This window comes from Carassius auratus, chromosome 28 (genome assembly GCF_003368295.1).
Source record: "Carassius auratus strain Wakin chromosome 28, ASM336829v1, whole genome shotgun sequence".
Taxonomy (NCBI): Eukaryota; Metazoa; Chordata; class Actinopteri; order Cypriniformes; family Cyprinidae; genus Carassius; species Carassius auratus.
In genome coordinates, this window is record NC_039270.1 from 26757803 (window position 1) to 26783222 (window position 25420).

General features: G+C 37.3%; 1 protein-coding gene across 4 annotated transcripts; it reads right to left on the reverse strand.

The window, feature by feature from the left end:
• Positions 1-1082: 1082 nt before the first annotated feature.
• On the reverse strand, positions 1083-24682 carry LOC113047350 (MAGUK p55 subfamily member 3-like). 4 transcript variants are annotated; one of them, XM_026208710.1, is made up of 20 exons: positions 24493-24682; positions 17195-17249; positions 16980-17098; positions 16717-16794; positions 14867-14947; positions 14644-14781; positions 13956-14037; positions 13361-13446; positions 13072-13146; positions 12785-12981; positions 11923-11987; positions 11412-11432; positions 10124-10165; positions 7011-7076; positions 5807-5968; positions 5092-5172; positions 4505-4598; positions 4291-4399; positions 3248-3376; positions 1083-2459 (listed from the first exon to the last, which is right to left on the reverse strand). In XM_026208710.1, the coding sequence occupies exons 2-20, from the start codon at positions 17229-17231 to the stop codon at positions 2280-2282; spliced, it is 1842 nt and encodes a 613-aa protein (XP_026064495.1). In that variant the 5' UTR covers positions 17232-17249; positions 24493-24682; the 3' UTR covers positions 1083-2279. The 4 variants fall into 4 exon arrangements, with proteins under 4 accessions (XP_026064495.1, XP_026064496.1, XP_026064497.1 ...); XM_026208711.1 differs by lacking the exon at positions 7011-7076 and having other exon boundaries at positions 24493-24681; XM_026208712.1 differs by lacking the exons at positions 7011-7076; positions 10124-10165 and having other exon boundaries at positions 24493-24681.
• Between the last annotated feature and the right edge of the window lie 738 nt (positions 24683-25420).

Below are 25420 nucleotides of genomic sequence, written 5' to 3' on the forward strand. Positions count from 1 at the left end.
AATCTCCATTTTATTTTTTCAGTATAGCAATATTTCGCAGAAGTTAATCACACTGTATGTGTGTTGTTTGCTTCAGCTTTGTTTTCAAGCGTCTTCTAAAAATGTTGTGTTTATGATATTAAGATTCTTTGCCGGTAATAGAAATCCACGCCTCTGCCAAGACTTCCATACTAATGAGATCAATTGCCACACATTTTCTTCTTCCCATCTGTCTTATAGGGCAAGCAAAATGTTCCAGAACTTAATTGCTTGCAAGAGAGAATGAGACTGAGACGGGATTATTTCAAAGGATCTTTCTGCCACCAAACAAATACTCGTTCTTCCCACACAATCAAACAAATGTCAATTAGCAAGCATCACATCCCCACCCTCTCAGCCCAATTAAGGATGGAAGTCAATCCCACAAATATGCCACTGCTCAGAGACCTGTGAAATAAAGCTGGCGGAAGATAGCCGAGTCCAGACCTTCTGTCCATTTTCCAATTAAAGACCGTGATCTACTAATGAGTAAGCAAGTCTGACACTAAGAGGTCTCATCCAGTGGGTCGTTTGATTGGATCCTTGACTTTCATTGATGGATTAAAGGCCGACTCCACTGAGGGAATGTGTTGTTTTGCGATTTTCTCCAGCTTTCCACGACTTCCAGATTGAATTTGGCAGAGTTAGGACCCTGTCTGATTGATGCATATTCCTTTTTGCCCGCATATTAGGAGAAATAATTCATCGGAGTGTTGTGGACACCTCAGATTTGACAAATCGAACATTGTTTATTGCGGTTCTGTTTTAGGACAGCAGCTGTCAAACTGTCATAAATGCAATCTAACATGAAACAGAAAAAACAATAGCCTCTAGAGCTTGGAAATGGGATAACAGTCTCTGGTTTGATTGCCCGCAGCAAAGAATATATTCATAATGTTAATGTGCAATAACATTAGTGGCTGACAGAATAATCTTGAAAAAAAAAAACACTGCAGTACTGCTCACTGTCATTTCAATCTGAATGCAACAGACATATGTATAATAAGTATAGTATAATAAGGCAGTGTTTGTCAAAAAACATTCAATACAGGCAACTTTTTGATAGGATTTGATATTTACTTGCAATCAGTACATGACATACAATTATGAATTTACACTGAAGAATTGCAGCTTACAACAAAGGCGACAGATTTCAGTTCAAACCCAAGGTGAGGTAGGATCAAGAGGATTTGTATAATATGTTGGGAAATGGTTCTAAAGAGATGTTTAATGTATGAAATGTTTCATATGAAAGTTAAATGGCAAAAGATGCATAAGCTCAAGATGCAGATATAAAATATGCACTTTGATCTGTCACATAGACCTTTACAAACAAATAATAAGGGACCTGGGTGTTATTGTCTGAACTCAACACTGTCTCAGTTCATCTACACCCAACAAACCTAAACTCCAGGAAGCTTAGTTACATAATTACATAGATATATTGAAGCTCATGTGCTTTGGCATGGTATTTTGCAACCCTCCGAATGAAGAAGCTCTGAGAGGAAAAGCTTGGTGCATTGAGACAGTTTGTTGGCACAGCAGGAGTTTAATATTTTCCTGTGAAAAAGTTGATCAATCGTGCTCTTCAAAAAGAAGTTGATTTCTGTGATTAAATTACACAACAAAGTCCGACAGGCAACACTTGATGAAATTAAAACTTCAAATAATCACAAACTGAAGTCGTTACGGCTGCTTAACGAGTCTCTGCATGGGTGTGCGTGGGAACAGCTTGATGTGCATTGTTGAAAAATGTACAGTCCAACTTGCAAATTTCCCACTCGCTCTGGCCAGATGTGCAATGCAGGAAGAACAATGATGTTGCTATGGTAACCACTTTCCACAGCCTTTTAATAGCAAAGGTCAATGGCTTTATGATAATATAATCTGACACTGGAAGTATTGCTTTAGTGAACAGCCTATTGAAACTCTTTAAATAACCTGAAAGGAAGCCACAAAATATCAGAAAGGAAACTTCATGAAATAAAAAGCCAAATAATAAATAATAATAAATAAATAATGTCTTTCAAAAACAAAAGTGACCATTCATGGCAAAAAATAAGTGCTTATGTGCCTGCATGTCTCAGCCTTAAAACTAAATCCGTAATAAGACAGACATCCTTCTTTCTTATTTAGTCTCTTTATGCCTCCTCTTAAAGATGGTGGACTGTTTAAAGAAGCCAAGCCCAGGGCAGTCCAACCCGAAGAAAAGAAGCCATCGGAGGAAATGTAGGTCAACAGTCTGAACCGAAGCTGAGCTCCTAGGCTTTGATCCAGCTCACAGGAACCCAGAAGGTCTCCCGCTCCAGCCTCTCCAGGATGCTACGTAGTTCTGCGCAGGCACTGGCAGTGTCCTCCTTAATCAGGACCCGATCCACTAGGTGACCATACTGTTGATCTGTCTGCTGCGCCGACAAACGCATTTCCTGCAGGTCCTCCTCCTGAAAGATGAGGAGATGAGAGAGTGTAGTGCATCAATATTTATAGTGAGAATGAAATGATGGAGATGTCAGTGTGCAGATGTGTGCAAAATAAAAAAATATAGCAATCAAGCTAGTGATACGGTGTCTGTAGATACTGTGATTTTCCCATAAATTTTGCAAGTGAGACAAACCTTAAGATGATTTTTAAAGCCAGACAGTCTCTGCAATTTTATTCCAATTATTATGAAACGACAGTTTCAAGGCTGATTTTTTGAGAGGTTGGAAGAATTGTCGTTGATCAGTGCCATGGGCTTTCCTGAGAGCTAAGTGACGTAAACCTGTGATCAGACCATAGATGTATAAAACATGGACGTAGTGTCCATGATGTCACCCATAGGTTTCCAAAGAGCATTTTGAGGTTAAAATTGGCTGGTGGCTGCCATCGCCATCTTGGCAGAGTGTAACCGCATGTCACTCCCAAATAATCGAAAATGGGCAAAAAGGCGGGAGCTGTTTTCTGAAACCACGCCCATCTAGTGGTGTCATTAATTATGCAAGCACTTTAAAGCTTAATATAATTTAAACGAATAAGTTATACAAAAAAAAAAAAAAAAAAAAAAAAAAACATTTTTTTTTCAACTAGGCTCTAAACATTTTTTTTTCTGCTGTAAAGTTGGCCATTTTAACATGAAGAGTCTATGGGATTGCAAGGCAGCCTCTAGCGGTCAGTTGACGAATTACAGTTAAAGTCACCCGTATGGGCTTAACGAGAGAGAGCGGGAGGTTGCCGCTTGGATCAGACTCACTGTTATTCGCCCATGTTCACCTCCTCCTGGTGAAGTGGCGGCACTGCGGCGTCTGCGACTCTCTGGGATTCGTGGTTTTACGAAAATGACGTAAGGCTTAAATTCAGCTGTCCGTAGGGCCTTCAGAGCCTGTAGCGGGACAAACAACAAAACCAGCAATGTGGGGAGCTAATGTCACTGTCACATCTACCAACACTGCTGTTCAAATTTGAAGTAAGAAATAAATTCAGCAAGAATGCATTAAATCAATGATGAATTTAAATAAATGCTGATGTTTTATTTTAATTGCTTTCTATTATCTTTCTATTAATCACAGAATCCTGAAAAAATATATTAGGAAACAGAGTTACTCTATCAATAATTTCACCATTAATAGTAAGAAATGCTTCTTGAGTGCCAAATCAGGATATTGGAATGACATATCTATCATTCTATCCATTGTTCTGACTCTTTCATAACCTTTTCTTCATAATGAGGTTTGACATTAAAAACATTTAAAATATAATCAATAGGGTTTCACAAAGAGTTTGTCTCTGATCCAGTTTTAACCCAGTTGCAATGAAGTTTACAAGTCTGCCTAGAATCACATAATAAATAAATGCTGTCTGTATGCCATGATAAACCTTAAGTTCAGTTTAAGCCAGAAGCAATAAAATCTCACATTAAAAATGTATGAGAGCAAGTGTTAGGTAAATTGCCTCCCATGATCATAAGAAGGATTCTTGCCATCGGGTGTAAAGTACTGCATGCGGTCTTGCACAACTAATATTCTTGTTGCAATAGACAAGTAGCTCCACCTGAAGGTAAGACTTGTCAGTACATATCAGCATTGGAGAACGGCTTCCTTTTGGCTATGTTGTGTATTATAAGTGATGCATGAAAATTGCTAATAAAACCAAAACAAAAAGTTCAAGGCATAAGATGTTTGCTTTTATGCATAATTTAAAAGAATAGTTTGCTGTTTTCATGTAAATTATAAATGCATATAAGTGTTTACTGTAATTCTTGAATCAACACCCAGAGCAAAATCTGCTGTAATTTACCTCAGGCTGTACATCTACCAGACACATCTTGTTCTTGGCTTGAACGGAGCGGATGGCCGCTATACTGGTCCCATAAAGATTCTCTTTATACTCTCCATACTCTATAAATCTACAGACAAACCATGCAAGTCAGTGTATGACAATAGGACAATATACTGGATGTATAAAATCTGTGTAGAGCAGTACAAGAGGAACACATCACAGTAGGACTCACTTGTTATTCTGTGCATCTGCATCAAACACCTCTTTAGTCACAAAGTGGTACTCCACTCCTTCCTTCTCATGACTCTTTTTGGGCCGTGTGGTGTCTGTCATGGAGAACAGAGAGCCAAAAATGTCATATGGATTAAAGGAATGGTGATTTATTCACTCCTGTGTACCTATAAACCTACAGTATGTAACTTTCTTTGTGTGAAACACAAAATAAAGATTTCAAAGACTTCCATGTGATTATAATGGGGACCAAAGCTTTCAAGCTTCAAAAAGTATGTAAAAGAAATGTAAAGACATAATCAAAGTGGTGCATATGTGCTTTTGTATCCTTTTTGAAGCCTGACAGTGCCAGTCCTACTTCACTTTCATTATATAAAAAATGGTCATAGGGTGTACATCAGAAATTCACATTTTGTGTCATATGAGTTGGGAAGAATATGACAATTTGTGGTGACTTTAAAGTTAACAGATCATTTCTGAAACACTGGGAAGTTTCAGTGTTCATGGTCTGAACTGTGTGTGTAATTCTGCTAGTGTATTTATCAGAAAGCTCCTTTTATCTTGTTTAGGAAATGAGGCAAGACCTACGGGGCACAGCCACAGCGTAGCGATGGGGATTTTCTGCTATCACTTTTTGCTTTAGCTCATTGATCCGTGCTCCCAGAGAACCTGTGTAAAGATAGGCAGCAAGTTAAAATGATTGCATGTATAGTAGCTTATTTACCTAAAGTGCAATGTACAAGAAAAAAGTAGAGAAAATGACTGAGAGCGCAGATATATTCTGAAGCTGAACCTTTATTGCCACTAGAGGGCAGTGTATCTTCATAATGTGGGACACAACGAACCGGGTTAGCAAACATCATATATGAGCAGTTATTCATGGAAGGTATTGTGTATTTCTGGCTTTTTTTTAATTACATGTTTAAAGCACTTTAATCACAATACTATATTTGGTAATTAGGAACTTGATTAACAATAATTATTTTTAGGCACATATTTCCAAGAAATAACAAGTATGATGAACTTGTCATGATAATCTGGCTAGTTTCATTGTTGTAGCTGCCAAGTGTTTATTTATAATTATGCCTAATAAGACATGTCATTGCTTTGTTGATGATTTGTACTTTCTAATAATGTGAAGACTTATACAACCACTTGTGCCTTCAATTTATATATTTATATTATATTTAAGTTAATCAGTGGGCCATTTGTTGCAACAAAATTATACAATTGACACAGTAGAAAAAACACTGAACTGCAGATGTGATGTTTTGCTTTATACAGTAAATATTCAGTATCTTACCGATGAGAACTACTAATCGGGGTCTCTCATTGGGCTTCTGCTGGTAGCGTGTCACCTCTTCATACGTCAGGAATTCTGTGTCATTCTGGTCAGAAACACTGGCCTCTCCTGAAGAACCACGACGGTCCTTCCGACTTAGACGGAAACTTCTCCTTAAACCGGCTGAGACAGAGTCAAGAAAGCAGGTCACAAATCTAAATTCATTATTTATTACATGACAAGAAAAAAAAAACAATCAAGAATAATAGTTCATGTATGTTCACTACCATTCAAAGGTTTTGAGTCAGTAATGTTTTTAAAAGCAGAGTCTTAATCTTAACCAAGGCTGCATTTATCTGAACAAAAATACAGTACATTTTCGATTTTCTATATATTTTAAAATGTAATTTATTACTACCATGATAAAGACAGAAAACATTCTAATATGCCAATTTACTGCTCAAGAAACATTTCTAATTATATTCAATGTTAAAAAATGCTGCTCTTCTTCATGCTGTGTGTGTGTGTGTGTGTGTGTGTGTGTGTGTGGAAACAATGATACATTTTTTCAAATTAATTTTTCTAATTAACTGAAACTTCCTTTTTTATGGATTTTTTTATTTTTATTTTTTACGCTATGAATGTCTGTTCTGTCACTTTCAATTAAGTGCATCCTTACTGAATATATATGTTCTCTGCTAAAAAAATAAATACAAATCTAGCTGACCCCAAGCATTTGAATGGTAGTGTCTATTTATTGTATTAACAGAAGTTATAATTTTATTTCCTCTCCATACAGTGGAGAATCCAACCTTATAGTGCATCTACAGTAATACCATTAGGATATAATTATGAATTAAGAAATACAAAAAGTGCCATCATAATTAATTAAAATGAAGTGTTGTATTTCTGTAGTCAACTTTTACTTTATAAAGACAATGCCACAACCTAACCAGTAACTCTGACATTTCTACAGTAGTCAACATTGGAAGTGGATCAAAAAGGTTCACCAAAGTTGTCCTAAGTAGAACAGATTTTGTTTTTGGTTTTAGGACAATTTTGACTTCAAATGTTGACTAGTGTAGTTCCAACAGTGCGACTCCTGTAGCATAACTCTAATCTTCATAGCAAAACTCGAATCAATATTGTTATAAGAGATGATGTGTTATTTTTCAGGACATGGATGTTAATGGTGGCAGCTGTGTGGGAAGATCGAGGACTGTACCTGAGTAAAACTCCCAGGAAAACACCTGGCCACAGGAGGGAGCCACTGCATTACACTTCGGAGACACTATAATGCGCATTAGACCACCTCACACTTGTGCATAAGCCACACTCTGCCCTCAACAACTGACCCAAAATCAGCTTTGCAGTTCATACATTCAGTCCGGAGGTCATTTATAACTGACCACGAGTTAAATCCTGCATCAGCATTACCCCAATAGTTCTCACAATTCCTCTAACGTTTGTGAGGGGAAGTCTGCAGCATGCAAAGAATTTTAATATATATAAGTACAATCAAATGTTTTAAATGTAAAATAAAGAGGAGAACACTTACTGGCAGCTGAAAGAAACAACAAATTATCCAAAATATGTAACAAGTTGCAAAAAGGAAGGGGTATAAAAGCTTAAATTACAGATATTCTGTATTAAAGTTCTGCCTAAATTTCATGTTTTACAGATTCCATGCTGTCAGTAAGTTTGACTTCTAGACTTCCCCACTGTCCTCTTTGGCACTTCCCACCCAGTATTATGACTGAAATTATTATGATCAATTATTATGATCAGATGACTGAAATGATTCTCGGTCAGTCGCTAAGGCTGAGATTTGCCATCACGCACATTAGCTATCACACACTTGACTCAGTGAGTGAGTGCTCAGCCAGTCGTGCAGAGTGGAATGTGCAGAGTGTCCAGTGGAAGGGCAGCAGCCTGACAGTGGCTCAGGGGTGAGCGGGATTTTTAGGGATGGAGGACTAAATAAAGCAGAAGGCAGCAAAGGGATACATTGATACAAAGACTGGGACAGGGAAAGTGCTACCTGCCAGAGTGGAGGTCAGTTATTCTCATCTAGTTTCAACCTGAAGTGAGATTTGGTTAATTTTGAACAAAATGAAGCGTCTCACTAAGACTCACACTGATTGCATATGCATACTGACTGCAATATCATCATTATTATTATTCTATACAGTAATATTGTGAAATATCATCATTTAAAATAATTGTTTTTAAAATATTTTATAATGTAATTTATTCCTATGATAGTAAAGCTGAATTTTCAGAATCATTACACCAGTCCTGAGTGTCACATGACCCTTCAGAAAACATTCTAACATGCTGATTTGCTGCTCAAGAAACACTTTTTTTTTTTCATAATTATCAATGCTGAATAAAGTTTTGTTGCTTCATGTTTGCATTGTTTTTCAAGACTATTTAATGAACAGTTACAAAAAAACATTTATTTAAATTAAAAATATGTAGAAAAATATTCTGCCAATTTTAATGCATGCTTTTTGAATAAAAATAAACAAATTTAAATAAAAATAATTGCTGTGCAAAATAAATGCACAACAATAATTTTGCCAAGCAAACAGCAAATAAATAGGGTGCAATCTATAATAAGCGTAATGTAGATCAAAAGGAGGCATAATTGCAGTAATTTAAATAATCACTGCACATGCTATTTCAGCATAATTATCACTCAGAAAAAGATAAATAAATTACAGGGGGCTAGTGAACTAAAAAGTTTTTGTGCTAAAATTTGCTTTAGAAAGTCAGAGTATCTAAACTTGGACAAAACCCATCTTCACAAATCATAAGAAAGAGACTTCTAGTGTCAGAGAGAAAGTGAAGATGTGCAAATGAAAAGCTGTAAGCTTGTTGGTAGTTCCTACTGACAGATTTCTACAGCTGCTACACATTGTGAAAATAACGTGATAGCCTGTGAATGAAATATCTCACACTATATGAACTAAATATCACTTCCTTTTCTTCACTCTTTTAACAGCTCTTCAAATTAGCACCCATTAACTAATGAGACTTGAAACAAGCCAGACATGTTGCTAACAGTTTTAAATCAGAGGGATGACAAACTCTGTCTCTCTTCTTATTATAAGAGTATGTGAGTGGTGCAGAGCATGATTTTGCCTGGAGCAATGAATCTTTTGTTTGTAAGTTGGCGCATTTGATGTTCTCATTCCATCCAAGTCCACTTCAGTATTTCTCCATCATGTACATTATGCACATCTATACTTGAGCATGAATTTTTATCAAGTGCAAAAAAAGTAATTATGGACCATTAGCAAAAAAAATAAATAAATAAAAAACTATACTGATACTTTAATATATAAATTATATTATTTTTTTTAAAATGTAATAATGATTTTTATTATCAGAAAAACACCCATCAAAATGACTAAATGTTTTGTAAAAACTTATTTCATTTACAGTACATAAACTACAAGTCGAATTTTGGAATAAATATGTTTTTTCTTTTTATGTTTTTGAAAGACATGCTCACCAAGGCTGCATTTATTTGATTAAAATACAGTAAAAAAAGTAATATTGTGAATTATAATTGCAATCTAAAATATTTGAAAATGTAATTAATTCTCGTGATGTTCAGCATCGTTTCTTCAGTGTCACACAACTTTTTTATTTTTTATTTTTTATTTTTTAGGATTTTTGATTGATAAAAAGTTAAACAGATCAGCATTTATCTACATTTAAATTTACATTTATTCATTTAGCAGACGCTTTTATCCAAAGCGACTTACAAATGAGGACAGTGGAAGCAATCAAAAACAACAAAAAGAGCAATGAAATATAAGTGCTATAACAAGTCTCAGTCAGGTTAACACAGTACACGTAGCATGGGCTTTTAAATAATAAAAGACATTTATATGAAATCAAAATCTTATGTAGCATTATAAATGGCACTTTTGATTCATTTAATGCCTTTTTGCTGAATAAAAGCAGCTGGAGTGGAATGATTACTGAGGGGAAATTGCTGTTGTCTTGCTCCACTCACATACTCTTTCTATTAATATACTAAATCAAAGGCGTAAACAAAAACAACAACCAGGTTCCACTTTTTCTTCCAAAGGCATCAATGCACCACTGCAAATTGGTTTTCTCGCAGTGAGAGATTCTGACTGACCTATAAATTTCCCTTCCCTTCAATAAGCTCCCAATCGGGCCTCCCCTCATCAAGGGCTCGGTCATAACTCTTGGCACAGTGGCAGGCAGCAATAGAAGCTCACTCAGGCAGAAGGTTAGTGCATTTCAGAGTTAGCAGGCGCTGGGTACAGGAGTGGGCAATGGCATGCAGGTTCTCACCTATGTACTGTCCATTGAAATAGCCTTCACAGTCACAGTCTTCTGTAGGGAGGCAAGCAGGGAGAGAGGGAGTGAGCAGAGGACACCAGGAGAGAGGAAGGAGGACTGCAGAACTACAGTTACACACGCAGGCTCAACAGTTAGGCAGGCAGGCAGGCAGGCAGGCAGGGGACAACCGAGGGGTTTGTTATTTGCCAGGAAGAAAATGATGATGTTATAGTGTATAAATGTCAGGATACACTTGTGTGGTTGAGCAGGACTCAAAGGAAACCATGAGAGTTTATAACCTACAGTATACTGGAAAAGAGGCCCTTAGATTGAAAAAGATCATGAGAAAAGGTGATAAAGATTAAAAACAAACTAATTGAATATAACATTACCAGAGAGCTGAAAATATTTGTAGGTGGTGTACTCAGTGATTTGTGTTTCTGTTGTACTGGCCAAAATGCCCATTGTACTAGAATTCTAATGTTCTAGACTTGCAAAAGCAAGAGGTGTCAGTTACTGATGCCACTGTAAAATGTGTTGATCTCAATATGAAACACATGAGGTGGTTATAATAAAGCACAACTATTACTGAGTGCACCTTTAGGAAGAGAACAGAGAAAGGATAGAAGGAGAAAGAGTCTTTGAGATCTCAGAGCATTAGTTGACAGTGTAGTAAGGAGGGACTTGATAAGGGAAACGATGGAAAATGGAATAATGTCAGAGGAAAAAATATATATTTTGTTGTTGTTGTTGTTGTTTATTAATTTATTTATACTGTAATATGTTATTGCTAGATCTGTTTTGGTTGTTCTTGAAAAAGAAGAACAATGTACTGCATTTTCCACTAGGCTATAAAACAAAGGATTTATGAATTTTGGATATGTTTTAAACAAAATTAAATCTTACTTTTTGTAATCGGGAGATATAATGAAGTGATTCAAGAATGTCAACACCTCTAAGGTGAGATCAGCATCACAGGATACAGACATTTAGTGACTAGTCATGCTGGGTTAATTTTAAATGAGATAATACATTTTGTGGAACTTGATCCCATAATGCTTAAAAAAAAAATAATGGACCATCAAAGTGTACCTTGTCCCTGGAAAGTGTCATACATTGAACCCTCTCTCTCATTGAAAGTGTGTATGTGTGTTTATAGTTGAACAGCAGTTGTCTCTTTCCAAGAATTAACATAGATTAGATGACACACTGGCCTAATGTCCTAATCACCGTGGAACCAACATGTGTGTGTTGTGTGTATGTGAGGCTGAATGTGTGAACTCAGACCTAGAAGACCTACCTTTATCACATCCCTGGTCATCTGGTGTCAGCGGTAATCAACAAAGGAAAATACATTATGACAAAAGAAGCCAAAACTGCAGACTTCATTTACTTTGAATGGGAAAAACTGCTAAAACCGGCCCGAGTTATTTATTAAATAGACCTTTATTATTTCAGTCATTCCCACATCATGCAGTTCAAAGTGCGCCCAGCAGTGAAGACCCACATACAGAGTAACAAAGGAAGACGCAGAAGAGGAGGGCATATAAATTAATGCTCAAGACGAGAGTCTGTGAGAGAGAACGGGTGAGAAGGGTGTTCGTCGTAGCATGTTGCATGTCAACTGTAGATGTGTCTGTTCTCTAATCAGCTTTAGATTAGTGAACATGAAGCGCTTGTTTGGAGCCCAATAATCACCTGGCAACTTCACACAAGCACACACATCAGCAAATTATGCCTCCTGTTTGTCAACACTGATTAATAACTGAAGGACTTTTCTGTAAGGAAGGAAGAATTACTGAAATACTCACAGACAGCTTTATTTGGAGACTTGGAGCTTTGAAGGGAGCCCATATGTATTCTGTAGGCTAACCGCCTGAGGGGAAAACCATATGGGGAGAACCTCAAACAGGGCAAAAACATCAAATCTCTTGACAATAATGTTTTGCACTAGTTTGACTTGATATTCCTGTCTCAGGAGCCATCAGATATACTACTGAGTGAGATCAAACACATTCAACTGTGAGAAAGAAATACTCCTGTTTTAAGCATGAGAGTATAACCAGCCAAGATGCACCCTGCTGAGATAAAAGAGGGGACGGGACAAAAAGACAGGATGGCCCATCTATTTCAAAAATAAAACCTAGAGGGAGAATAATTTAGAATTAATTTGATTAATTTAGCCTAAAGGAAAGCACAGCTTTTACACTGATCGTATAAACCTGATTCATAAAACATTAGCGCTGTTATTTACAAATATAAAACACACTGAAGCTAATTTTGTAGACGTGCTAATATTGCAGACAATAGTTTTTAAGCAACCTAAGTTATCCTGTGTAAAAAAAAAAAAAAAGAGAGAGAGAGAGACAAAAAAGCTAGCTGGGTTGGAAAATAATCAACGAAATGCTTTATTGGACTAAATTAACACTTTGTATATATATTTATATATATGTATATATTTAATAGAAATGACTGTCAGACCACGGCAAAAACCACAAAAACAAAAAGCAGCATTTTCTGTCTTGCGATGTTGCTGGTCAAGTTGTATTGAATGACTGATTAATTATTTGATTGACTGATTAAGCAGGGCTACTAAAAAATATTTCTCAATTTCTAGCCGACTAAACAGCCTTGAGGTAGTAAGGTGTGTGTTTTCTGGATGTTTTGTCCCACCTCTCCTGAAACTGTTTGGAGGGGATGAGTCCTGCACGCAGGCTGCAGTCTCCCACTCTCTTGGCCTGCCACCACGTCTGATCATCCTGACTGACCACCTGCAGGATGTCTCCACGCTTAAACGGCAGCCCTGCCTCCTGACACGGAGTGGCTCTGTCCTCCAGTGGAGTGTAATCAAACAGCGCCCGCATGAAGACCTGAAGAAAATCCAAATCCAGTGAACAAGACAAAAACTGGAGGGATGCTGGACTGATTACAATGTTTTATCCCGTTTTATAGTCAGTTACCTTGCTCTCTTTGAGCTTGTCCTCCTCTCTGATTGCTGGGATGATCTTCAGTGTGATCGAGCCTTGTGACTGAGACTAAGAAAAAAAGAAAAGCTCAATTACTTCTTTTATTCTAACAGTAAGCAGAAATTATTATAGTATGGTTTTATTTGGATTCATTGTTTTTTAACAATTAATTATATGATATGGCAATTAATTAACTATTCTAATTAATCATAAAAAAACAATCAAATTAAAATTATATATATATATATATACAGGTCCAGAAGGTCTAGGAGAGAAGTGTTACCAGCAGTTGACTGATCTCATCTGGGCCCTTGTGCATTACAGAGCTGCCATTGACCTCTCTCAGTTCATCACCGACATGCACCAGACCTGTGGAGAGAGGAGGGCTGATTTACAGGCTCTACCTGCTGTGTGTGATCCATAATAAACTTTGTAGGCATAGTTCAATTATTTTTTAATGAAAAAAAATAAAATAATAATAATTCCCACTGCCTAGTGCCTATGCTATATACACGTGGCAACATCTGTGGTCAGGTGGTTAAAGAGTCTGTTTGATTCCCTTGATTGGGTCTCTGGAGACTCTCTTTGACCACGCAGATAGGTCATGTGTAATTGCAGCAGACATGCAGCCTAATGCCTATCACAGAGGTAAAAAAAGAAGAGTTACAGGGGTATTCAGACACTTCAATGGGTTTGGGGATGAATATAGGACCTTTGAAGACTGCATTGGTTTTCCATTGATATACTCAGTGGTAATTGAAAAAGATTTTCAGGAGAATATTTGGTAAAAAAGCTTTCCATTAGAATTATTATGGATTTCAGCATGGAGTAAAATGAGGCCACAAGATTGAAGACAAATTCTTTGAAGTGTCACTCACCACTCCTGTCTGCAGCCCCTCCTTTCATGATCCGAGCCACAATCACGGCCCCTGTGGACTCATCCCGGCGAATAGTGGCACCCTGAGAGACAAAGAGAAGAGAACTGCAGAGAAACACCAAACAACTATGAGCTTATCAATGATGGTGCTGATTGATCAAATTGTTTTGAATCTCGTTTAACTTTCCTTTTCAAAAAACAAGTCTTCATGTTTAGTGACCCAAAATGTATTTGGATACTTTTCACACTTACAGTGTATTCATTTTCTTGAATCATTTGCATTCCTACATGTAGTTCAAGTCAGTTTTGTTATTTGATTCTTAAAGCTAAATTAAAACATCACTGATCACTAAATAAATACTTAAACTGAAAAAAAAATATCATATATATATATATATATATATATATATATATATATATATATATATATATATATATATATATATATATATATATATATATATATATATATATATTATAAATAATAAAATGACAAAAGTACAAACAATTACAACAAAACTAAACAACTACAACTAAACTACCACAACAATAACAAAAATGTAAGAAAAAAATGAATGCTTTTCAAAATATTACTTAACACTATAATAATATATTAATAATAGTAAAATAAAAAGTGTCCTAATATTTTCAGGGTCACTGTGTTTGTGCAACTTCTTTCTTTCTCTTACCAGTGGCTCTTTGTTTTTGACTAGGCGGACAATCTTGACAGACTCCTCGTCTAGCTCATCCTCAAAGTCATCGGGCAGAGGAGGCAGCACTGGGTCAAAGTTCTTCTGCGCCACCGTGTCATGCACTGACAAAACCGCCTATCAAGCAGAGTAGCTATGTCTATGAGCTTCTAGATTTAGTTTTTGACTAAGTTATCATGAAGGTCTAACAATAAAAGTGTACCCTGAGATGTGGTGATGTCAGCAAATGCAGCAGCTCTTTTTCCTCAGCACTCATTGGTCCACTTTGCAGCTCCTCTGCCACCTACCAATCAGTGACAAAATCAAAGCATTTCACAAGCTATCGAATAGCTGACTTGAAAAATAGTTTCATAATATTGCCTAATAAAACACTTCACTACATGCAATCTCAAACGTTTGGAATAATTACAACCTTTATGGTTTTGAGACAAAAATCTTATGCATAACAAGGCTGGATTTATTTGATCAAATAAATAACAGACAGACAGAAATATCGTGAAATAGTATTACAATTTATTTCCAACTGTTTACTGTTTTAATCTATTTTAAAATGTAATTCATTCCTGTGATGGCAAAAAAAATTTTTTTTAGCAGCCATTAAAAACAAAAATCATCTTTAAATCATCATTAAAATCATCAAAATATTAACATTTAACATTATATAAAATAATAACATTTTGATCAAATAAAAATAATTGCAACCTCGGTAAGCATAAGAGGCTTCTTTTAAATAAAAAAAAAAGTTTTTATTAATTATTATTTATTGGTTTTTACTGGTTTTTTGATTAGAATCTTGGTCTATTGGTATTCTCATCAGACAATGAGAGTTAAATGGGGGAGTGTAACAACGGCTCTCTTTAAAGTGACCAATGGGGTTCGACAGGGTGGAATTCTGTCTCCTTTTCTTTTTAATGTGTATATGAATGATTTGTCTATGATTTTAAATGCTTGTGGTACAGGTTGTAGGGTTGGTGACTCACTAATTAATCACCTTATAGTGCTGGTATACAATAGCTTTTGAGACTATGCACACAGTATGGTGTAGATTTTGATATAAAGTATAATCCAAAAAAGAGTAAAATTATGACTATAAGAAGTAGAGATGATAAACATTCTCATTTTCCTGATTTTTATCTATCTGGTACTGTACTTGATGTATGCACAGATATTACATATCTTGGCCATATTATTGCAAATGACCTGTCTGATGACAAGGATATTTATAGGCAGCATCGTAAGCTGTATGTGCAAGTATGTGCTCTGTCCCTGTGAAGATTTCACTCTTTTGAACATACTGTACACCGTTGTATACTGCCTATCTTTGGTGCCGTTATAAGCAAGATAGCATTAGAAAGCTTACAGTGGCTTATAATGACAGCATGAGGCTGCTGCTAAGAGTCCCAAGAGACTCCAGTGCAAGCCATATGTTTGTTAGTGCTGGGGTACCTACCTGTGCTGCAGTCTTGCGTAACTTAATGTTTAGATTTATGGGTAGGGTGTCTGAGTCAAAAAATGATCTAATTGCTGTGTTGGCTAACCCTAGACGAAGTTCTGTAAGATTTTCGTCCAGACTGTGGAACCATTGGTGTACATGTCTGTATATTAGACACTGAACACTGTGGAGGGTCTATTTTTACTTCTTGTATATTTATTATTTGTTTTTTGTTTTGTTTTTTCTTCTATGTATGTGTTTTTGTATTGTACTATGGATCCCTCTGGGTCTGGAAATAAAGTTTATTATTTATTAAAAACAATTTATATATATATATTTTAGATTTCATTGTTTGTATATTAAAATAAAATAAAAAATTAGTGACATTTTGGAGCAAATTTGCCCCTTTAGCATAACTAAATTAGAAGCACACATTCTTATTCAATTTAATTAACTTTTTCAGCAAAATGTAAGTTCTACTTTTATTAAAGTTAATGAGTCAAACGTTTTAGGGTTCCCTCATTACCCCCAGATACCATTAACGTCTGTTCTCATATATTATTGTAAAACACCATTTATCTTGCCTATGGTGATGTGATATGACATACTGCAGCACTTACATCTTCTGCCAGAGCGGAGGCACTGTGGAGAACTGGGGTGGGGCTCTGCTTTTCATACTGACGCAACTTCTCATGGATCTAACAAATACATGCACAATGCACATACAGAGCTGAAGATGATTGGTCTTTTACACATTTCCAGCATACATTTAAAAATAAGCGAAGGTAAATGATACATGCTTTAAATAATTTATAATATATGATGCTGCATATATGAAGTGAGTTCAATGCAAAACCTGCATTAATGACACACACACACACACCTTCATCAGGTAGCTGAGACTCCTCTCACTGAAGACATCCTTGAGGAAGACCATGTCCTCTTTGTGATTGGCATCTGGACGCAGCTGTGATGTCAGCAGGGCAAGCGTCTCATGCAACCCTGCATGCAAACAGGAGATCAGTGAGTGTCAATACTGTTACTATGCATATAGGCCTACATATGTGTTTTTATGAAGGTTGTACATGTGCAGTGCACCTGCTCCTGCAGAGTGGACTTGCATGGCTTCTTTCATCGATCAGGAAGGGTTGAGCTGAAAGAGAGATAATCATCATTACAGTACTTCAAGTGCTGACATTTGCGACTATAGCTTAAAGCAGGGGTCACCAGATTTGGTCCTGGAGGGCCGGGGTCCTGTAGAGTTTAGCTCTAACCCTACTCAAACACACGTGAACCTACTAATCAAGGTCTTTTATTGGTTTACAAGTTTGGTGACAGCTAGTTTAAAGTCAAATCATACTATCATTTTGCGTTAGTTAGAGATGCCATTAATTTATTATAATTTCAGCTTCCGTGTGTTTACAGCACACATAGCAGACAAAAAGTAAGCATGTTCAATTCATAAACAAATGAGTCTTATGAAACAATTCTTTTTACTGAGTCAGTGAATCATTCAGTACTGTAAATTGGTTACTACTGAGTTTTTTAACTGAACTGCCTGTTATTCTTCAGTCGGATTCTAAATAAGATTTCTGAGATGTTGTAGTTTATTTCTTTCATCAGAACACATACTGTAGCAGTGATGTTAAATGGTTGTTAAAAGGTAAATCAGCATAACCTCCGAACAACCATAACTCTTTGTCAAGACAAGACACACTTGCAACTGCTACTGAACTGAAGCAATACTGAACTGACTTAAGCTGAATATTGACACTTTTATTTTCTGAGCTGCTTATGAATGAATTAAATTTTAAAACATTAACACTGTTACCCATTTATTGATGTGAATCTGCTTTGAAAGAGTCTGCATTGTATAAAGTGGAATATTGATGTCCCAAAAAACAAATCGACCAGAGTGTCAGGATTGAGACACACAAAAACATGTCACAGATGACAGAAATAAACTCACAAAGGCCCATGACACCAGAGGTTCATAATTTATTTATTTATTTATTGTTTGTTTGTTTGTTTGTTTCAGTGTTTTGTTCATCTACCATCTATCTCCTTGCTGGTTTCCTCAAGTCTCTAGTACTCAGTTTAAATGCCTGCAGTAGATCGGTAAATCAATATATCCCATCAATATTAAGCATGTGACATATCTTATATCATTTTACCCAGTGTGCATTGCCTTGATATGATTAACAAATTTTCAGCCAAGATTAAGTGTTAGAAGAGAGGGGAGAAGGTGAATGGAAGAGCTGAGTGATGCTGTTCTGTGGGTGCCAAGAGGCCACAGCAGGAACACAAAGCTCAGAGTGCTGCCACAACTTACTCTTTTACTCTATCTCTCCCTCGCACACACTCTTCCAAAGCAATTCACAGATGCCATGCTTTCAAAGTCCCTAGTGAAACAGAAATAGCATTTCCACAAGCAATGGTCTAGAAATGGGGCAAGAGACAAAAAATAGAAGCTGCTGCAGTTTCTCTTCCACATAACACTCAACATAAGGTGTGTTGTAACGGAATGAGTGTTATCCGTTGAACTAGTTAGAAATAAGCTGTAGTAGAGTTTGAAACTTCGCATAGACTGAGAGTCTAGAATGAATACTGATGGTGCTGATGTAGATCGATATGGACTGTTCAGCATTGATGTTTAAATGTACTAAATTAAAAACATTTACTTCAAGTAAAAATGTAAAGTCTGAGCAATAAGGAAAAATTAAGCAGAGGAAATTTTTGTTATTCTGTGTAAATGAAAAAGCTTATGCTTATTTAGGAATATTAACTACTAAAAGCCAATCATGCAGATAATCTTGGTAACATATGTAACCATCGTTCCCTTAAGGAGGGTAACAGAGACATTTAGTGACCCGGCTGCTTAGAGGTGGTACAGCAAGTATGGTGACGGGACGTCACGTCAGTGACCTACAAATTGGCATCCTCTACCAAAGAGCCATGGATGCTTCCCCTTCCAGTGCCCTGTGCGAGCTGCGTGTGCCCCTTTTTGGTGTAGGCCAGGGCTTGCAACAAGAAGACCATTCACCATTTTTACTGCATTATCCACTCAGTGAGACTGGATAACACTGGGAAAACGTACCCATTCCACTTGGAACAGGGATGCTGCAGAAGCCCCATCCTTTCCGAAGGAGGTTTCGAAAGCAAATATGCATATGAACACCTGTTTACGTGTATATGAAAAATTGGAGCTAATTGTAACCCTCTTGGAAATGGCATACGTCTGCCAGGGGAAACATGGGCTCTGAGGCTATACCATGGACTTTACACATATGGGATCCACTTAGGTCTCAGATATGGAACCCAGGCAACTACAGTTCACAGGGATTCATCGGGAGAAAGCCTTGCGGCAGACATTCCACTGTGTCTGGCTGCTGAGGGGATGAAGGAGCTCGACAGGGTCTACAATATGGACACTCTCAAACCAGCGCCAAGGAGGATGCAACACTTCTAGCAGAGTGAGCTCACAACCTGAACGGGCAAGGCACACCCTGTGCATGATAAGCCAGACTGTGCATGACTGATTGCAAAGGCTAAGGCTAAGGGCACTGCTGTAGTGTTTTAAGCACTAGAGACAGGTCCTAAGAGGGTATGGAGGGGGGCTGGGGAGCATTTAACCTTCCGGCCTCCCTAAGGAACCCGATGACCAGGTCATGCTTACCTATCGACTTCCCTTCCATGGGGTCATGGTTAGCTGCTATTGCAGCAACATAGATTTCAAAGGTGAAGGGAGAGAGCCTTCGCTCCAGCTCTAGCTGAAAAATGCCTGGGGGTCTTCTTGACAAGAAGAACACTACTCGATGAACAGGTTCCACTTCATGGTGAAAGCATGTCTCAAAGACGGTGTTTTTCGCCGAAGTGATGGTGTCCACTACATTTTGGGATAGGTTACCAACAACTTCCACTTCCCATCCAGGGACCATACATTAAGTTTCTAGAGGACTGGACGAGGGTGCCACAGTGTGCCATGTTTCAGAGTAAGTAGGTTCTTCCTCAGAGGATTCCGCCAGGCAGGGACTGTCACGAGGAGCATTAGTTTTGGGAACCAGGTCCGAGTGGGCAACAAAACATGCTCCTCTCTGACTCTTGCACAGCGTCTGTGCAAGTATGCTAACTTGAGAAAAGATACTTGCGCAGGCCCGCAGCCAGCTTTGTGCCAGTGTGTCCATGCTGAGTGTTCCCTCATTCCCTAGAACAACTGACAGTGAGAGGTTTCTGGAGAGGCAAACAGGTCTACCTGAGTGGCTCCAAAACTTTTCCAAATCAGCTGGGACACCCGGGGTTGGAGTTGCCACTCTACTGGAAGTTAGCTCAAGGCAGCTCGTTGTTTGTTTGGTTGAGCAGGCCCGGAATGTGATTGGCATGAAGTGACCTCAGAATCTTCTGATCTTCTGATCAGTGAGACCACTGTCCTGGAGGCCTGAGCATGGTCCATTGTTGGTGCATCCGCAACTCTCCATGCCCTCCCAGGACCCAGAAACAGAGAAAACTGCTCTCTCGTCAAGATTTTCCATATTCTGCACTCGGCCCTCCTCCGGGAGTGGGAGAGGTTTCTTCACCATCCCCCAAGAGCTAGTTGACCTCTCTGGGTGAACTAGGCACATGAGGTAGCAATTGTGATCATCACCCATAATTATCCCATCTAGAAACGACTGGGTGATACGTTGTATATAGCAATACCCACATAACCACAAAGACGTAACATCAAGTTTGCAACACAACTTATTAAAACTCTTATTAAAAAGAATCCCCCCTTAAATGCTCTTTTAGAAAAAAACCTATTTTTGGAGTGCTGAAGCACACAGGGGAGATGGCAATCTGCAACACAAACAGAGGGTCGTGCAGCCCACCTGACATGGGAAACCACCACCGCTGAAGCACCGTACCCCCAACACGTAGAGCTTTCAAAGAGTACACTGAAATCGTTCAGTCTTCTTCTTTCAGTAGAGTAGTCATGAGCAGAACGATGTGATCACTCGGCTCTGAAGCAAAAACCTGGTATGCATTGCACCTGCTGCCTTTTTATGCTCATGCTGTGATCAGTGGCTGCTGGTTAATACCTGCATGCCAGTGTGCACTGGCTCGTTTAGTTACACTCGAAGTAGATTGGTATCTCAAAAAAAAAGAAATTATATATATATATATATATATATATATATATATATATATATATATATATATATATATATATATATATATATATATATATATATAATATATATAACAAGCCATGTGTGATTGCACAGTATATGTAAGAATATGGCAAATCACAGATAGTTTTACTCATAACATAGAGCTGCATTCAATTCTCAGAAATATCAGGAGAGTGAATGTGAGAGATAAATTTATAATCCCATCATTGCTACCACAGACAGGAATCCGCTATTACTTTTTCTTTAAAGGATGATGTCATTCCCACTTCTGCTGTTCTGTTAATGATGTAATTGGTTAAAGAGCTTAGTGGAAGCAATACACAGGGGCATATGAGGTGTGTTTTTAAAGGGTTTTGTGTGTGTGACAGAGAGAGAGAGAGAGAGAGAGAGAGAGAGAGAGAGGGTTGGTATAAACAGCAAGGCCAAGTTAATACTGAGAAAAACAGGTTCAGGACTAGTGTTAGATAAACAATAAATGATAAATGTACAGTCTATCAGTAGAGAAATTCCATGTTTTTATGATATTGGAAAATAATTAATAAAATGAATTACTAAAATAATTTATTCCTAAAATACACACATTTTTATTTGATGCATTTTTGGATTCTTTGATAAAACTAAGTTTAGAAGAACATCATTTATTTAAAGTAGTAATTCTAAGTCTTTACATGGTAAGATTTTACCAATTTAATATGTCCATGTCCAAGTATTAATTTCATTTTTTTGTTACCCCATCCTTTTAAAATGGTATGTATAATAAATTATTTGTTTGGATATGTTATAATATATTGCTTGCATATTATGTTATGTACACTATGTTTATATATATTAGTATCTTGTTATGTAGAAAGCCAATGCAAAGTTAATGTTGCTTGGCTTGTTCATAAACCTAAAAAGACAAATATTAACTTTGACATAATAAAAGCATGAACACGTCATCGTGTGCTATTTCTATCCAGAACAGCTTGCCCTTTTCAGTTTTGGGCTTGTAGCTAAGAAAACCACACACACATGAACACACAGAGAGAGATACTGACAAAGACCTTTCTGCAACCTTATTGGCTTTGAAGGTCTCTTTAGGTCAGAAAGCCTTCAGCAGATAGTACATCTGTTTGGCCTGCCTAATTCGCATGGATGTGTGCTGAATTTCAGAACATCAAATACAATCTGGTTGTTAAAAAACTTTAAGGGTGTATAAAACACATTTAATGTTGTTAGGTGAATGGTGCTGTCTGCCTGCTGCCAGGAGGATATTAACTCTCTGATACTCTGAAGGGAACCAGTGCGGAATATGTAAAACTATAGGGGAGCTTATGTTTCTATAGGCCACCTGCACATTTTAATATGATTCAACTTGATCTTGAAAATCATTTCAAAACATTCCAGATTTAACACACCTTTTATTCTAAACTTTATATTCTTTTTATATTGAGTTAACTTTAAATGGAAATTGTGTCATTTTTTTTTTTTTTTTTTTTTTTTTTATTTCTCCAGTCCTTGTTTTATGTTAATGAAAAGTGAAACACTGGCTCTGTTGTGCCATCAGGCAATTAAGCATTGTTTGAGTAGCAGTTTGACATGTCAGCTTCTTGCTTAAGTGTGAGTTCAAGATGGAATATTTTGTTTTTTCAACAGTGGAAGATAGTTGCTTAATAAGTGCAGCTTTACTTTTTTTGTGTTGACCTTTCTTGATAAAACAGGAAAGTTGAATGGGATATACACCTTTCATAATCTTAGGGCTGATTTGCTGCTCAAGAAACATCTCTGAATATTATCAGTGTTGAAAACAGTTGTGATACTTAATGTTTTTGTGAAAACATTGATACATGCTTTCATTTTTTGATGAATAGAAAGTTTAAAAGAACTGTGTTTATTTTAAATAGAAATATGTTCTAAAATTATTAATGTGTTTACTGTCACTTTTTGTCAAAAAAAAGTATTCCTTTACAATCAATCTGTCCCCAAACTTGGGCTCATTTTTGAAAAATAAATAAATGAGCAATTAATAGTCATTCGCAGGTTCCAGTCTTTGTTTGCTTACACAGCTGAAAGCAGGTGGAGTGCTGCTTGGCATGGGATAAGGCTCCTTTAAACAGTAATAATGGCAGAGGGATTTCAATCAGGTTATCTAAGAAATGGATAGGTTTTCACAGACAGAGATAAAAGCATGTACAGGACTGTTAGAGGAGTTTTTATATCCCTCAAGATGAATTTTGATCCAGTACTCGTGACTAATCTGGGAAATGCATGTGAGGTCTGAAATAAACCTCCTCTTTGTGTCTAATTACTTAAAATAACTCTGTGTAACAAAAAAATAATTCAGTCCTCTATCTAGAACAGACTGTGATTCTGCATTTTGAAATAGTTTTTAAAATGAAATATATATATATATATATGATTTTATACATCATAATTTCAAGTCCAAGACTCCATTGGAAGTTGCTCAGAACTACTGCTCTCTCTATAAAATTATGCCAACAAATGAGACTTATTCTTTAGTGCCTCTCAGAATAAAAGTGACACATGTTGATGAGACATCAAGATTTTGTTTTAGTGCCAAATGGGATTTATGAATAATAAGAATAATAAGACATTTGTAGACATCTGGCTGAATGCCTTCCTGGACCATCTTCAAAACTTGCATTGATCTTAGAGAAATATATGTTGCCTGGAGTCTACATCATGTTAGAAACATTATTTTGCAAGCGCAAATTCATTAATAGTTCAAATGCCTCTTGCCATGAAGCATTTTGTGTTTTGGCACAAGCAGCGTTTCTCTAACAGACCACTAGAATTCAACTTGCAGTGATTAATTCTGTTACACTTACACTGATGCGAGAACACTTGCACCTCAGACAAACAAAGAACAAACTGATGGACTCATATTATCAATAATGGAAACAGGTCAGCACGTTTTTCTCTCAGCACTGTTGTGAAAACATCAGTACTTTCTCTTTCTCTCTGCTCAGATGCCTAATGCTTCCTTACTCTCCCTATCTCTCCATTACAGTCTTCCTCTTCCTCTGAATCTCTCTCTTCTCCATCTGCAGTGCAGTGCTGGTTTGCACATATGCCACTGATTCGCTCCGAGAGAAAATAAAGCCCCTCTGGATGAGATAATCATCAAAACATACACAATAATCTCGTGCAGTGCACGCTGGGCCTGGCTTTGTGTTTAGCTCTGGTATCATGAAGCAAATGAAGGTTTAATAGAGAGGAGCAGCCTACCTCTGATTCCGTCTTCTTCTCTTTTTTCTGTTTCTCTGGATCTGTCGTTCCCAGATGGTTGCCTTACTGATCTTTTGACTGTAACTCTTCCTCCGGCTGCCGTCCCTGCCGTCTGTCGCATCTCTTTCTGTTTCTCTGTGGTTCTCGCTCTTCCACACACATACACAAACCCCCTCCCCTTTCTATCCTCCCTCCCCTTCTACCTCCTCCCCTTCTCTCCTCCATTCATCCAGTATCCCCCAGTCTCTCTCTCTCTCTCTGCTGTCATTATATCACCAGAGACAGTAGCAGGTGGGTGTTGTAAGACACACAGGGGCCGTGTTGCCTCCATTGCCCCCCACCCCATCCTCTGTGTCTTTTTTTTTCTTCTCTTTAGATTATCGTGTCCACTTGAGCAGCTCTGAAAGCCTGAGCACTCATTCACTCACAGTCAGATGGAAGACATGGAGGTAGAGGCCCTCCACATCCCCCTCCTCGCTCTTGCATAGGCATGCAGTGTATTTACATGTGAGTGTGTGTGAGATTGTAGATGGATTAATCCACAGTCCAAAGCTGGGTTTAGTGTAGTCCTGAGCTGTAGTATGGGTCATTTTAGGTACAGTAAGGTTCAAAATATAAGACCTTATCGAAAATCTGATTGTTTTTGTTGTTGTTGTTGATGTTTTAATTACACCTTAATTTAAATTTGAGCAAAGTGTTTTAAAATAGTTAGATAGGCGTGCAGGCGTGTGTGTAACCCAGTGTGTGCTTTGCATAGGGCCATGTGGTCTTCTTTGACACAGTAGCATTGCATAAATAATATGGATGTTCTTCAGTCAGAGGCCCTCATTAACGGGTACAGGGGTCGTCAAGGGTTGAAAGGCTTGTTTGGGGCTTCTGTCTAATTAATTCAGAGACATCTGTTACAACTGATCTGACTCTAAGGAAA